Below are 16,902 nucleotides of genomic sequence, written 5' to 3'. Positions count from 1 at the left end.
TGTTCTCCGCCACCACAGAACGCGCCCGGGTCCTTCTGCTCGGCGCAGGCGTGACGTCACGCGGGCTGCCCGTGATGCGCCTGAGCCCTGGTAACACAAAAGAGAAAGCCCTGCCTGCTAGTGAACGCAAGGACACCTAAAGACGTCTAGTGACGCGTCTAGCAAGAGAGGCGCGGGGCCTTCAGGGAAGTTTCCCGCCCAGAGGGGCGGTGCTCCCAGGGCGGCACTGCGCCAGTGGTGGGGCTGGGCCCTCGCCTCCACCGCTGGGGGGCGTAAGGGTGCGGCCCGCGTGAAGCGTTAAGGCCGGATGTGGTAGGCGAGAGCTGAGGGTAGGCGTATGGGTGTCGAGAGTGTGTAAGCGGTTACGTCACCTGCGGCCGCTAGCCTCGGGCAGTGCGGTTGGGAGTCCTGGACTGAGTGAGGGTTTGTGTTATCTGTGGCTCCTCAGTCCAGGCGACTGCTTCCCACGAGGGGAAGCCGGGTCACGGAGGTGCAGGGGAGCTGAGGGATGTGTGGATTTCTTCCTCTGGGTAGTGAATGGTGGCAAGGAGGGTGCTCTGAGGGAAAGTGTTTTCTGCAGACAGCTGTGGTTGTGAGAGGTTATCCGAGGGCTGGAACACCTGTGATGTGAGGACAGGCTGAGATGGTTGTTCAGCCTGGAGATGAGAAGACTCGAGGGAGACCTTCTTGAGGACTTCAGTACTTAAAGGGGGCCTCTGGGGACGGGTGAGGACAGACTTTTTAGCAGAGCCTGTTGCAACAGGACAAGGGGAGATGACTTTAAGAGAGGGACACTTAGGGAGGAATTTACACTGAGAGTGGTGAAACAGTTGCCCAGGTTGCCCAGAAGCTGCACAGCTGTTAGAAATATTTGTCAGGTGACTGTTACAAAGCAACTGATACTAGTGCCATTCTAACCACTAGGGCAGCATAGCTGTGTCCTTTCTGGTCTGACCCAGGGCTGTCAGTTTGCATTTTTTTCCCTGCTGCCATTGCAGCTGGTTTAAATAGGTTTTGAGCACCCATTTTTCTTAACTTTTGCAAAACCTGTTACTAAAAAGGATTTTAAGCAGCAGCTTTATAGCAAGTGAAGTTAGACAGCTTTGAATTACAGGAAAAGAACACAAACAATGTATATTTCTTTGTAGCACCCTGATCTTCCCACGTGTCTGAGTGACTTATTTCAGCTTCTATCAGCATTGGATAAAAGGTAGGCTTCTTACCAATAAAAATAATGGTGGAGCTAAAAGATAGCTTATACCTATTAGGTTGACCTTCCCTGAATTAAAACCATCCTTAAAACCATCACAGTTGTATTGCTATAAAAGTTTTTGTACACTTGTTTTTTGGGGGATTTCTCAATAGCTACATAAATCAATGTTTTTCCCCGTGAACAGAATACAGGCATAATAATATGTTTAGATGCAAAGTTGGGTTAATTTTTGTACTGTTTTCAGATTAAGACACAGCAGCTCAAAAGAGCTCTTGACTGAAACAGGAATGGCAAGTCCTTATCTAAACCATATACATTATATGGCACACCTCTGACTGGATGTGAAAAGTCAGGTTTTACATTGTTATGAATGAGGGAGTTAGATCAACAAGATTACTGTCATGCATATTATATAAAACAGGTGTAATGCAGTTTAACAAGGCTTGAATGCAGGTTTTGCTATTAGTATGAGGAAAAAACATGCAAAGGAAAATGGTTTAAAATCGAGGTAGAGTGATTTACACAGAGACCAGAGACTCAGCAGGTTAAGAGAGATCCTCCCGTTGAGTCATGAAATTCAAAGTGTACCCTCTTGCTTCCTAAACTCCTCAGAGGAATTCAGGTGCAGCTGGATGCAACTTTAGTCCCAGACTTGGACAACAGTTTAATTAAATCAGCTACATGGATTTCATTGGTATGAAATCTGTAGCTCAGGCCTTTACCTTCTTTGGAGTCTGTACCAAACTGCTGCTAGTTTAGTTAAGGGGATCAAGTGCATCCATCACAATAATATAGCACTGCCAAGTGAAGTTGCTCCCATGTAGACAGTTCTGCAGCAAATACCCCTCTGCACTAGTAAGGTGTTACTGATGTAACAAAGTATGTATAAGAAACAGGCAAAGCTTGTTTTCTGTTTCCAAGTGTCTGCATTTGTCTTAGGAGCTCACTTGGAGTAAAATATGTCCTCATGATGAGCAATTTTCTAGTGCCAGCAGCAGCTTTGTATGGTGATATGCAAAAATCAAGCATTTGGATAATTTTTTTGACAGAAGAAAGTAGGAAAAGGAGACTATAGTCAAAGGATTTCATCATGCCTCAAACATTTTGAACAGCTGTTTTTTATTTTTTCTGGATTTGTGCACCATTGAATTGTGCACCATGGATTAACTGCTCTTTGTTGAAGACTTTCTAGAGAGGAGGTTTTGGAAGTGAATGGTCTTTACCTTTTTATATTGTTTTTTTAACACACAGAGAAGAAAAGTTTTAATTACAAAGCCAGGGATACATTCCAATCGTAGGAGAAAGATCTACTAGTAAGAGTCTTGGCCTGGATTTATATCACCTCCAGATCCGCAGAAACACATCCTAAATGACTAACACCATTGAGGTTTCTGACCCTGATCTTGAAGTGCATCAAGCAGCAGTGGCAGCAGTACTGAATACTGGAAATTTAACACTAACGCAGTGTTAAAGCTAGGATCAGTAAAGAGACGACCTCTTAAAAGAGCTGTTGAGGTATGTTCAGGTCACCGTAGCCAGCTATCTCTGTTGCCTCAGGTTAAGGATCATTTAGGGCTTCTTATGGTATCACAGAAGGTCTTGGTTTTTCCTGTGTGTATATAATGAGCGGCATAGCTATGTTGAAGAGTGTTGTATAAATTTAGGCAGTGGCAGATACTGCTCTGGTACTGAAGGGGAATTCAGTTTTGGTTATGCCAGTGGTGAAATAGACCCTGTTTCTGGTAGGAAAACAGATCGTGTGTATTGCCATCAGTAAGCACGAGCTGCTCAGTGCTGCACTACGCTTAGGAGCAAGGTTTTATCAGCATTTTGAAGGAAATGAAGGTTAGTTCTGATGCCATCACAGCCATCTTGTTACACATCACTCTGCATCTGGCCAAAACAACCCCTCTAGTGATAAGAATTGGTAGGGGTTGGAGTTTGGTTTGATCTGATCCTTGCAGGTTTTAAGGTGTCAGTGGGGGGTGACTGACCCACATTGTGTTTTAGTACTTGTTTTGTGTCTGCTATCTGTAATTTAGATGAGCTATCAAACTGTTGAGTTCTGTTTAGGGCTTTGACTTCTACTCTTTTTTTTTTGCTCCAGTCTATATGAAGTAGAGATTTTTTCCCCCCTTTTTAATAGTGTGGATTTAGGGACAGCTTTATGGTTTGCATCTGCAGTGTCCCATTTCCCATTCACCTATGTGCCAGTTGTTACTGTTGATCCAGGCAGAGGGTTGTGGAGAGGCGTTATTTAGATATTAATCATTTGGTGTTGCTTCTGGGAGAGTTACCTGAGATAGCTTGACATTGGTCAGACTTGCTATTGAAGTTCAGCTCCATGTCAGGGTGAAGGTGAGGTTCAGACAGCAGACCTAAAGGACCAGATTTGTTGTTAGGTCTAGCACTCACAGAAGCCTTCCAGATTTGTTTTGGAGCTGAGTTTAGAATTGGAGTTTCTTGCACATTGTTTTTCTCTTACATTGTTTTTATCACATCATAATTTCTGTCTCTTCTGACCTTTTCCAGCATTTCCAAGGAGCAGTGTCATGATAACAAACACAGAAAAAACCAGCACATGACTCTGGTTTTGTAATTTTTAGAGGTTTTTAAGCTTAGTTTCTTGAAAAAAATTAGATTTGTGTGCTTAGTAGTCTGTTCGTCAAATAGGAGTCACACCTGCAGCCAATTGTGACTAAATGTGGTAGAAACACTGCAATTTTTGGCTTTGAGTGACTAGGCATCTGCTCACAGAAGAGTTTTTTTAGTTAAAGGCACACTGAAAACAAGACTCCTTTTGGGATGTTTCTGTGGATTTCAGTGTTTTATTTCACTTGGGTAGAGGCATTCAACTGCTATCAACGTGAAACTTTCCTCATGGTCACTGCTGTACAAGGTGCTTGGGATTCTGCACAGATCACATCTCCTCTCTGTCTCTTGATTTTCCTTCCCCACTATTTCTAGTGTGATGCAATTAGATGGTAAACTTTTTCAGTATCTGTTTGTGCAGCCTCTTGTCAAAGAAGAGTCCAAATACCAAATGAGTCTACTGCAATTTGAATACCATGAACAATCTTCAAAGCATAAATATCATCAGTAGACACCTACACATGGAATATGGGGCAGAATGGGATTTCTGGGAAATACCTGCAAGATGAAAAATGCCTAGGATGTGTACGTCACGTTGGATGTGAACATGAGGCTCACGTAGTTTTTTTTTTTTCCTGGAGATAGCTTGCTGAATATTCTCAAGGCAATGGTGATGACAGCATAATGAATGACTGCCAAAGAGAGTGGCATCATTTCACATAATGGCCTTAGATAACTTAAGTACCATTACTTAATCATGCTCTGATAAGAGTGAGGAACTTCAAAACATTTAATAAATGCAAAACTTGTGCCTTCACAGCATAAAATGTTTTGCACATAAAGTAGATTTTGAGTGCTCAAAGAAGAGGAAAGTATCTACTGAGTGCTGAGTGAGATTTTTTTTTTTTTTTTTTTTCCCCGTGTCTGGAGTTTCATCCCAGAAGTTACTGGTCTTGGTGTCTGAGCCCTGAGGAGCTTCCAAGGCCTGTGCCAGCCTCAGTGGCAGGAATAGCTGCACTGATGCTTCCACCTTCTGGAGGAGACAGTGAATGAGGGATTATGGGTTTCATGGCTTTTGCTCAATATTTTTTTACTTGAATTCTTTTAATTTTCTTGGTTTCTCTTTTCTTTGGCTTTATCAAATGGACTATGTATTGTGAAGGCTTTTTGTCCCTTTTCTCACACTCCCTCCATTTCTTGTTAGGATTTTCTGAGTGTTTTTTTAACCTGATGTTCCTTTAAAACAATATATAACCTGAAAGCTGTGGTAAGCAGTTGAGAAGGTGTCTCACCCAGCTTTTTGGCAAAGGATCTAGGAAAAGTGAGGCTATACACTGTGGTAATATGTCAGGAAATACACAGTGTGCCATGGAAGTATTATCTGCTTATATAAGTGTACTAGAAGTAATGTCATCCAGCACTGAAGTGTGAGGATTAAGTAGCAGCACAAAATACAATGCTGTAGTTTGGCAGAGAAGAAAAAGACTCTGTTTATAGTGATTTTGTTCTGCTGAGACACTAGGGTGAACACTGCTAATTCTGTGGAAAAATTGTTACGAGGGATTCCTATGGATTATTATTTTTTTTTTAATTAAGACTGTACTTTAAAAGAAGCTACATTGTCAAAGAACTTTTAGAAATGTGTTGTGGCATGAGAAATGTCAGCTTGAAGGTATGAGTTGGTCATCTCTAGCAGTGAAAATGGAGACTGTAGAGGGGCCATAGCTGGGGCGTACAAACACACGAGTAGCGTAAGTTAACGAGCCTTGATCGGCAGGGTGCAAGCTAAAAGCTCTTTGCTGAAAGAGTATTTCCATGTGGGAGAGTACCTGGGAAGATGATTCCCCCCTCTCCCTCTAGATGACAGCAGAACACCAGCCTTGCTATGAAGTAGAATTTTCTGAATATATTTCAAAAGAATATTGTTTGTTGTCTTGCTTGATTACTTTTTAAAGAAGCTGGAATTACTGTTGTAATACACTGCCCTGTTTCAGAACAAACCCTGCATACTTTGGACAGCTGATAACATGAAAAGGCACCAGGAGTTCAAACATGTTCTTTTATTAATATCTATTTCTGCAAACACTGAACATGTCCACACCTGTGATCAGTATCTCTGTATTTCACAGGCAAAGCATGAATGCTTTTTGGCAAGTAAGATGCTATACCCTCAGAGGCATCCTTGTTTCTGCCACCACATGAATGTGTTTTTCTGGATATCACTACAGAGAAGTATGTTTGTGCCTGCTGAAGTGAGGTGGGGGTTTGATTTTTGCACCCTAACATAAAGAGGCAGATAAAGACAGTGGTATGATGTGACCTTCCTACCCTGGGCTGTGCTGTCTCCCAGCTGGCTTGTTAAATGCCCCTCATGCCTCCGGCCAGGGCCAGCTCTCAAAAGCAGGCCATGAAGGCAGATAAGGCTGATGCACCTTGTTCTCCTGCTCTGGGCTTTTCCACCCACTGCTTCTGTCACCGAGGACAGGGCCTTCTAAATTGGATTTGTTGGACTGAAGACAAGGTGATCCCTCTTTGTTCTCCCTGAGACAGCAAGGCCTTTGCTTGTGTGAGTTCTGACCCTTAGAGAGCTGCTTTCTTACTGGGCTGCTTTCCAAGAGTGTTTCTGCTGTGTGGGAGACTACGTAAGGCTCTATGGCTGATTTTTTTTGGATGCTGAGTTAGAGATGGAGCAGTGTGCCCTTTGGCCATGGCACCCAGGAGGTGTACCTACATGCATCACTGGCTATTCTGGGCTTTCTTTGCTTGAACTTAGTTCTGCATAGAAAACATTGATGTGCGAATGGAGAAGGTTCTTAGAAATGCAGATTATTTCTTCTTGGGAAGAAAAGCCAGAACAAAAAATTACACCGGCTCTTCAAAAATGTATTTAAATGGTCTCTGCGCTTCTCCCAAGTCAGCTTCTTCTCAGGCAAACAGGACAGGTTGAACTGTGAAAGTGAGTTGTTAGTTTTGAAAGTTTTTTAATGGGTTGGCTTTTGTTATCTTTTAAAATTGTTTGAGATGTGTATCTCAGTCATGCTGCCAAGGGTTCATGTCTTTGGAGTTGGATGTACAAACTGAATTTGCAGTTGGATGTAAACAGGAAGAGGAGGAGGAACAACCAGGCAGAGCAGAGCTGGGCAACTTTCTCACATGGCTTTGTGTGGGTGGGGAAGTTACACTGCCCCAGTCGAAGGCAGTAGTGAGAGAGCTGGCTCTGCTGCTTGTGTCAATCCTCAGTGATGGAAATATAGGAAACATTGAAAGTGGTTATTAGTTGTGTCTACAGGAATGATAGCTGTGGGGTTTGAGGTTGGGGAATGGGGATGACAATTTTTTTCTGCAGTTATACTAGGATTATGTAGAAACCAGTAAATGGGCCCCATTAATTAAAATATTTGGTTTTTAGAGTTTACTTTCTAAGTCAGTAGGTGCAGCTACAATACAAAGTCTGGAGTCGATAATGTGGTGATTCAGTTTTTCTGGAAGAATGCATCAGTTTTCTTTGAAAGCACAGTTAAAATATTTTAGAAGTTGTTGCTTTTGACTAACTCATAGTTAAGATGGAACAATATTTTCAGTTGCAGTATCTTGTCATCCTCCCCTCAAACTAATCTTGAAGATTATGTAAATTGCTATTCACAAATCTCATGTTTCTCCACTTTGTTTCTGATAATACCAAAGACCCCAGTGAGCTATGTGGTAGAAACACAGAGTTTATGATCTCTTCCCCAGTTTGGAATAATGAGTCAGACTGAAGGCTCCTACTCACTTCAGATGAAGTTCAAGTATCATGTGTGCCTGTTTACCAGACCTTCCCGAAAATGCAGCAGAACTCAGGCTTGAAATAAATGTGAAAAACTTAAGTCCAAACTAGGAAAGGTCTGAACTATCAAAATAAAAGAGATTTTTCAAAGTAAGGGGTGACATCATCCCAGATTTTTCATTTGCAGTTTGCCTCCATTGTGAGTTTTGAGTCCTGGAGCTCAGACAAGCTCTGGACAGATACAGGACTTTGCAATGAGCATCTGACCAGTGCTCGTGTCATTCCCAGCAGTAGTGTAGAGGAAGGGACAAACCTGCAGGAATGGGCTGCAAGCCTGTAATGGTGAGGAGGGCACATACAAAATGAAAGTTCTTATGACACCAGGTAACACAAATTTACTATAATAAAAACATTATTATGAAAGTTTGTTCCAAAACAACATAACAATGTTTGAGTTAATATCTCAGACTAAACATTGTAGATGGTAAAGATAACACAAAGATCTTTAACAAAGAACTAGAACCTCACTTTGTAGGTTTGATTTCTATTAGTACTGTAAGCATTAAAAAAAATACTGAACAGAACACAGACTGGTTTACACTGTGTAGTACCTTTCATTCTGAGATCTGGGGGATTTTACATTTGTATTGATACAGCAGCAGAAACATACAGCTACTGGAGTATAAACCTTCAGGTCTCTGAATAGGAAGTATTTGATCAGGACAAACTTTTGTTTGAATTTTAATGGCATGCTCAAAGCTGCTGAAGAACTGGGATTCTCAGCATATCTTATTCTTTTTGTAGCAGAGATTACCACCCAAAAGTACATTTAAAAAATTTACTTCATAACTCTGCTGCTGGTGGATGGGATTAATTTTTCAAGTCTCAGCAACATAGGCATCAAATTGCTTCATTACTTGAATCTTTGCCTCTGTATGAGGTAAATTATCAGCAATCACATCTGCTTAAAACCAACTGTGAAGCAAATGCTGATGTGCTCCCTCCGTATGTGGGATAGTGCTATACTGCACACTCCTCACTGACTGCGATCGGTATTTTGGTGCAATTGGAAGCTTCAGTTGTGGAAAACACCATATGAAATCAGAACAAATCAATTACTCCTGCCCCAAGGATCCTGCAGGGTTTTGCTCTCATTTTTTACAATTAGTCTTCATGTTTCTTTTTCCTGAGGTAAAGATGGCCTGAGCAGTTGTAGTCACCAGAGTTAGATCTGCACAGCACCTTGCCACAGAACCCAAGCAGACCTTTCTTTCATTCCTACCAGTAACAATCTCTTTTTGGATAATACCTTTAGATAGACATTAGAAGAGATTGGAAACTAGACTTCACTGATGGGAATAAAGCAGAGTCTATCTTGCTTAGCTAGATGCATCTTGGCTCTCAATAGGCTGTATCCATGAGAGGATACTGGAGGCAGGCAGCTGGCAGGGCAGCCATTGACTGTATGAAACGTATGCTAGGTGGCCATAAAAACAGCTTTCCAAGGTTAGTGTCCAGGTTTGCTGCTGCTTAGCACATAAGCAAGAATCCAAAGGCTTTTTTCTGTTTTGCTACCTCCATTATTAATTTTTCTTGTTTTTTTCTCTCCCTTAAGAACATGAGGACTATGAGTCTGATAATTCATAGCGTTGCTGAAAGACATTTTGAGAGTCTCACAAAATCATACCAAGGAGATAGAGACAGTGAGCTCTAGGTTATTGTAGAGAACAATTAGCTAGAGCTAATCAGTTGTTTGTAGTTTTAACGGATAATCAAATGCTGGGTTCTTATAAGAGACTAAGTGTGTACCATATTGCTCACTCTGAGGCTTTTTACATTTCTTATACAGACAGACAGACAAAATAATTGTGGAAATGAGAAGGAGTCCACTTGCTACAGACAGAGCAACAAAGATAATCTTGTAGCTGGGTTTTGTTTTAAATCTGGTGCATGAGTTACCCAGAACTTCCTGCTTTATTGTCTGGCTTGATCCTGCTTTGTTTGAAGCAGTCACACAAATGTGGTAAGTGGTGTATGGTAATAGATTATACAGAGTGTACTGTCTTGCTGTGGAATAAATATTGTCCAGGACAAACTGTCTGTCCTCCTCGCCTTGGACATGAAGCATCAGCTCATAGGTGTGAACAACTGAATTTGGGGCACACCAGCGTATCTGTGCAGAGCTATCTGTAACTTCAGACACCTCTGCGAGTCTTGGTGGATCTGGAACCTCATCTTCCCTTGACATGCCAGGGCATAAACACTGGGATGCCTTCTGAAGTTCCCTGCATGGCCTCTGAAGGTGCCTGCAAGGATTGTAGTCACAGGAGATGTATGCCAGTTGAACTGGGGTTTCTGTTGACTGTCCATCATAATCATAGTCATCTACATAGTGTATCAGCGATCTGGTGGGTGCAGACTTTGACTGAGCATTGGTTCTTGTGGAGTTCAGCTGTGATGAGCTTGTTTGTGTCGTACCTTCCCCAGCGTGAATGGCAAAGGAGTGAACATAATGATCAGTGGCATTGGGATTTTCTGTTGCTCTAGTAGAATACTCACTGGTGGGCTGGTTGAATGGGCCTTCCTGGGGAATCGTTGCATTGATTGTTCTGAGCTCTCTTTTGTGCTGATCTGTTGCAGTTTTACTTGTGAAGCCATAATCTGAAGACTGACTATAGAGCTCTTTGACAAAACCAGGGGAGGTGGTTATAGATGAGAAGGAAGGTGGATTGCTTGTGGGTTCAGAAACTGCCTCAGCCTCATGGGAACTGTTTGCCTTTGTGAGCATAGTCTCAGTTGGGCTGGCTGCTGTCGTGCTCATTATATTCCTCTGAATTAGGGAGCTGCTGTAAGTGTCTTTGGTTAGCAGAGCAGAGTCTGTTGTTACTACAGCAGTGGCATTGTAACTGATAAGGCTGAAAGCATCATGTTCAGTAGCAAGCGTGCTTGAATCAGGCAATGTAGTGTTTCTCTCAGACTGGCATTTATTGTACAGCTCTAGCAGTGAAAAAGATGTTGCAGGTCTGCTCCAGTCTTCCTGGGATGTGTTGCAAAACGTCTCTGAAGCCCTGGAGAGAGGACAAGTTAGAATAGATAAAGATGCACGAGAACACTACAGGTTTGTGTAAGGCTGCTTGGATTGTAATTGTCAACCTGCTGTCCAAACCCAGGCTTATTATTACAGCTCAATGATGCACACATGCTGAGAGGTATAACAGGGTCCTCAAGATCTGTAAGCCAGCTACAGCTGTATTATGAGAGATATGCTTTTAAGTTACTAAGCTCAAGTTCTTTCTTTATGCAGACATTGTTGTAAAGAATCCAACTGCTAAACTCATTCTGACAAGAAACAATCTAATCTACTTCCCTGCTCTCTCTTCTGCGGTGACAAATCTTGGTGGCCTGTCAAAAGCAAGGGAGATCATCTGTATGCAAAGTGCTTCTTTTAACTACAGCTTATTGTAATTAGGCTGTAAAACTGTAGGCGGGCATAAAAACAATAGGTGAAAATGGTGCTATTTGCAAGAGGTTTTGTTGACTGCCTGTGCAGATGTAGACTTTGGGATTGTGAAGGCAAGGAGAAAATAATTAGCTGAAGTTCTTGCAAAGCCAAGTCAATTTCCTGCTGCCAGTGGTGGCTCATGAAGGCCACCATGCCAGCTCGGGGTTTTTTTTGTTGTTTTTTTTTTTTTTTTAATCCCCAGCTAACAGAAATATGAACTGAAATAGAAAATAAGCTATTCTCACCTTAAAGTAGAATCCACAAGTAGTAACACATTATGTACTGTTCCACATGTGCCCATCACATTTCTTCATATTCAAGTATAAATCAGCCATGCTTTGTCCCTGAAGGGGACTTTATTTTGCATTTCTACCTCTTGTGGAAGGGAACAACACACAAGGAATTTGAATTTGGATGGTAGTGAACATTTGTGTATGAAGAGGATTATTTTTATCTCGTCGACCTCACTTACATTTGCAGCACCACTTTCTTGGGTTTGGAGAGCAGCCAGGAGAGCTGGCAGTCGCATGACAGGGGATTTCCATACAAATTGACGATGATGCTATCTGGTGAATTGGCATTCCAGGGATTAAAGGAACTCAGGTTACAGCTAAAAGATGACAAATGCAATAATTAGCAAACGTTGAGCTAGTTTCCAAGGACTGGAGTGTGCTCGGTATTACAGCGTGTGTAAGACACAAACCAACATACTCAGTTCCCTTGGACATAGCCAAGTTACAAACAGACCCTTCTGCACTTTTAAAGTCCAGAGTAATGCCTCTGGGCCCAGGGTGGCTGCTGTGTGTTCAAGCATAACAAAAGCATGCTAAAGGGATTACACCTTTGGAGAACAGCAACAGGAAGGGAAAAGACCTAGCATTTGGCAAGGGTCATCTGAGAAAGATGCTCTCCTCTCTGCCAACAGGCATTCAGCTACAATTGTTTTACACAATAACCATTTGTCTAGCTTCTTTCTCAGCCTTCTTGTAATGGCTTGACTTTCTCTGTGACAAACATCCTTCTCCTACTAATTGCCTTTCATAATACAGACTCTCCCTTACTAAGTCAAATGACTAATACAGGAAGACCTTGCTTATCTTTACTTCTTAAGCTGTCCTACCTTTAGAAAGTGTTACCTCTAGTGTGACCTCCCTGCAGTCTGAGTGCTCAGATGTTCTTCTTTATCTGACCTTAACTGCTACTCCTTTGTTGTCGTTTGGATCATGATTTTTAGTGCTCTGAACTGGTTTTCCCACAGGTATTGTAAAGTGCCATGTGAATTCAGTGTGGCAGCCTAGCTGAGGATGGAATCCATTGCATTTTGCGCTTAATTTGGTTTGTTTTCCTGAAACTGATTCCTAGAGCACAGCCAGTGCTCTAATGTTTCTTTTCTGATATTCTGCTAATCTGGGCCTATATTACTATACTATAGAAATCTTCTGAAATGCTCTACAAATCTTTTCTTTTATACTCTTTGTTCTGAGTGCAGTTTACCGACTCTTCTTTTGATAAATCACTTTCAGGCTTTTGTTTTCCTTAATATTTCAACAAGTGTGACATCCCAAGTAAATCACACAAGGTGTTACCTCTAGAATAAGGACAAAACCATTGCTTTTACTAATGCTGGACAAGGAATTAATCTCTCACACTAGAAGTGGGAGAGACGGGATTTTTTGCATGCTTGCAAGGTACAGATTTTGCAACCTGGTCTAGTGGAAGGTGTCCCTGCCCATGGCAGGGAGGTTGGAACTAGATGGTGTTTAAGATTCCAACCCAAACCATTCTATGATTCGTCCTTTATAGAGCAAAGAACCCTCAGTGACCCTCATCTCTAGTGAGATGTTGCCATTATGGATGTTGGAAGCACAGCCTGTATCACATGTGGCCTTCAGTGGATCTGTGCTAATCTTAAGAGCACTAGAATAAATTCCATTGGACTGGGAGTAGGGCAGAAGAGTTGGAGCATGATGGATGCAATCTCAAGCAACCAGTAACTATGCTATGAGTCTTGTGCCTCCTCTTTGGGCTGTTAACAGCTCTTCTCCTGTGTCAGGTTTACATGACAAGCGTGTTTGAGTACAAGACAGTGTTTGTCCATGGCACCTAAACCCATTTCTCTTTCCTAAAAATGTATTTGACAAGCAGCAAACTCTGCATAAAAATTAGCTCCCAGGCACCATGGTACTGTGAGGCAAAGGCAATGTCATGTGAAGAAGAACACAAAAAGAAAACTCACTTCTGAAACAAGAGATGACTCAGATGAGAAACACTGTCAAATATCTCTGTCCTCACAAAACTCAGTGAGTGGGAGTCTTGACAGTTCAGCTCTTGGAGACTGGGTGTGGACTTCAAAAAGTCAGTATCAAGGCTTCTTAATTGTGACATCTTTGTCAGGTGAAGTGATTTGAGGTTGTGCAAGTCTCTGGTCCACTCTGGTTGAACTGAAGCAGAAAAAAAGATTTATACCTGTCGCCTAAATAGAGTATTCCTGTGGATTTCTGCCTAGAAAGAAGTTTTGAATTCACAGAGATAGCAAATATCTCTGTTGTCTTTGGGAATTACACAGAACAAAAATCAATACAACAGTGTATAAATACCCATGCAATCCCATTTTTTGTAGAATTACCTGCAGGTCATGCTGAGGAAAACAAGGGGAGATAGAAGGGCAATAAAACTAAGAGATGTGGAATAACTTTCCTATTAGGTGAGATTAGAAGAACAGTGGTTTGATGAAGTGGTGGATGGAGGTCTACGAAGTCCTGACAGGTGTGAGAAAAGCAAATAACTTATTTCTCCTAGCATAGGAAAAAGAGGCATAAAATGGAAAGAATAGATTTTATACAAGAGTGCTTTCCATCCCAGTGCTGAATTGTGTAACTTGCTGCTGCAAGAGGAATTAGGCAAATGTGTGGAGGAAATCTGGTATATCTGTTAAATGTGAGTTGAGGTGAAACCTGTAGTTTGAGGAGTCCCTTATGGTTCTGGCTCTGCTCCAGGCTGAGGGCAGCTGGGCAAGGCATCTAACATCTGTCTGCCTGAGGACCTTACTTGTAAACTGAGGCTGGCAGGCAGGCAAAAGGAAAAAATCATGCTGTAAATTGCCTGGGGCATCAACTGTCTCCCTATGTGGAAGTATTTGGCCAGTTGTAGTTGACACAAGCTTCTCTATGCTACTTCAGTGCAGCCATAGAAAGCAAGCATAACTGTGGTGATAGACAAAGAAAGATTTCAGCAGCATGTCTGGAAAGAGAAGTTAATTTCCTCCTGCGTGTCCCAGAGCTAATCTCAGGGCTGACTGTGGAATGAGGATAAAGGTGACAGGCTACAGTGGGACAAACAGTCCTGTTTGGTGATGTCTGTTCTCTGCCCTTCCTTTGAGAGGCTGGTATCTGTGAGGGTTTCTCCTCAGCAGTTACATGACCAGCTAGCTGGAGAGTACCTTGCACATTTGGATCAGCTGATTGCAGCTTTCAGCGTGGGGTGTTCACTCTCCATCCTGGACTTTGCAAGGATGGGAGCTGTCATCCCAGGAAGGCTTCTGCTCCTTCTAGCCTGACCAAGCCCTGTGTTTATAGTGGGAAATCTGGAAACTTACTTTTCTCAAGAAAGGTCCTGCTCAGATCAAGCATGTTGATGGTGCTTCCAGGCCCATTTGTAGCCTCACTGGGAGATGTGCTGATGGCAAAAGCAGACTCACTAATTCCTCTGCTGTCATCCTGCCCGAGCAGCGTTGCGGAGAGGTTCAAGAACTGTAGCTGAGGGTAACAAGAAAAAGCCAGTGGCTGGATTTCAACCAGTGGATTTCCAGCCAGAGACAACCACTTCAAGTTAGGGAAGGCAGAACTGTGGCATGATGGCACAGATGATAGTTTATTAAAGCTTAAGTCCAGGGAGAGGAGACTGCTGAGGGATTCAGATCCCCATCTAACTGACCAAAGATGGTTCTGCCTGAGTGAGAGGATGCGCAGCCGTGGGAGGTTTGCTATCTCTGTGCCATTCACCTCTTCTAAGAGGTTGTTGCTGAGATCCAAGGTCTCCAGGGCATCTGGAAGGCAGATGGGGAAAGCTGTCAGGCTGCAGTTGGTCAGCTGCAGGGTGATCCAGGTTCTGTTCTTCTGATCCTCACAAGACATGCTGGTGAGATTAACATTCTCCCAAGAGTCTTCCTGAGCCAGCTGGAAAAAGGTGATGATATCCCTGGATGCTGCAGGCTCTGCTCTGCTCACCTGGCCTGATGCTGATGCTATGTTTCCCAGCAGCAGAGAGAGGGTGAGCAATTGTGAAAACATCCTTCTTTTAAGTGGCTTGCAATTAACTTTCAAAGTCTGTTTGTTTCTTGTTTCAGGGAAGGGAAAACAAAACATCAACATTAGGAAGTAAATTAAATCCCTCCAGGCAGGTACAAGCTATTAATAAGTGAAATATTTTTAAGTGCTTTCCTATTGCACCCAGACAGTGGAAGGAAGTGATAATTAAATGTCTCTTCTGTAATTAAGCCTAAGTAAACATGAACTCTTGGGAACAGAAGTATCATGCCATCTTAGTCGAAGCATACCTACAGTTTTTCATGCAGAAAGCAACCAAATTGTATCATATATCTGGTTCTCATGCCAGTACCCTCAGTACCAGTCTGGCACCCAGAACAGCAGCAGCGTAGGAGGTGGGCTCCCCAGTCTCTCTCCTTGGCTGCCTCTGTGCAGCACAGTGATACCAAGGAATGACTATGCTACTCCAGTATACAAATACCAGTTGGTACTGTACTGAACAAGCTGCTTTGAGGAAGCCCTCTTCCTCTGCTCCAGCCCAGCTAGCAGTGCCCACCATCTGAGAGGTCATGCCACAGGTGAGTGATGCAGATACACTACACACTCCAGATCCTGTGGAAAGGATGTGCTGAAAATGCAGCTCCTGAACCACGTTTCAACGAAAGTAGTCAGGAACTAAAAGTGAACTCCTGGATCAGGGGCCCAAAGGCCTGCATACCAAGATGCATGTTTTTCATGGTTACAGTGTACTCCCTTCTCGTCCACTCCCACCTTGTCTTTGTCATTTACCTAGGCAGGTAATCTATGTCAGAACAAGGAATTAACCAGAGCTCCAAATTGGTGCTCCTCTTGCTGTCTTTTGTGCTGCCAGGTATTACAATGGTCATTCCTCATCCGAAAATACATTACAGTGGAGGGGGGTGACTGTAAGCTCCATGTAGTATGAAATACCTCAGATTTATTCCTTGAATGGTGCCAGGTCTTGCCCAGACCATCATCTGTGGCTGCCACCCCGGGTTTGAAGTAGGGACCAGCGAAATACTGTAACTTGGGTTGCCTGTCTGCTTTTTGTCATCTGGATCTGGGCAAGAGCTGAGCAGCCTCAGGGCTTCCTGGTCACCGGAGCTGCTGTATTGCCAGCAGATGGCAGGGAGAGGATAGGAGGAATTGAACTGCTGCATCCTGATCTTAGATTCAATCTTAGTCCCTGGCTCCGAACCGCACCCGCTGGCACGTACCTGTCCCGAAGCCCTGGCGCCTCGTGCCTCAGCTCTCTGCGTGCCTGCAGTTGCCTGGCCTTGGTTTTATAGCCTTCGGTGTGACTCAGCCCAGAGCCTGCAATGCCTCTTCTCCTCCCAGCTTTCCCTGCTTGCGGCTCTATTCACAAGCGCAGGCGAGGTTTTATTCCAGGCTTGCTCCCCCGCATCCAGCTTTGCCCTGCCTAGAGAGGGGGTGGCTCCCGGCAGCTTTCCCGCTCCCTTGGCCCTAGCTGGAGGTGGGTGGGAGGGGTCTTATTTCCCAGCACTCAAGGCCGGGCTGCTCCCTCTTTGTTTACTAAGAAGGG

At 43.2% G+C, this 16,902-nt stretch overlaps 1 protein-coding gene across 1 annotated transcript; it reads right to left on the bottom strand.

The window, feature by feature from the left end:
- Nucleotides 1–9,312: 9,312 nt before the first annotated feature.
- On the bottom strand, nucleotides 9,313–15,380 carry LRRN4 (leucine rich repeat neuronal 4). Its single transcript, XM_054383791.1, has 4 exons — nucleotides 14,669–15,380; nucleotides 13,310–13,514; nucleotides 11,546–11,683; nucleotides 9,313–10,639 (listed from the first exon to the last, which is right to left on the bottom strand). Exons 1-4 carry the CDS (start codon nucleotides 15,360–15,362, stop codon nucleotides 9,313–9,315), a joined length of 2,364 nt encoding a protein of 787 aa, XP_054239766.1. The 5' UTR covers nucleotides 15,363–15,380.
- Between the last annotated feature and the right edge of the window lie 1,522 nt (nucleotides 15,381–16,902).

Source organism: Indicator indicator, chromosome 9 (assembly GCF_027791375.1).
Source record: "Indicator indicator isolate 239-I01 chromosome 9, UM_Iind_1.1, whole genome shotgun sequence".
Lineage (NCBI taxonomy): Eukaryota > Metazoa > Chordata > Aves > Piciformes > Indicatoridae > Indicator > Indicator indicator.
The sequence above is the reverse complement of the archived record's forward strand: the minus strand, read 5'-3'. Positions and strand labels throughout refer to the sequence as shown.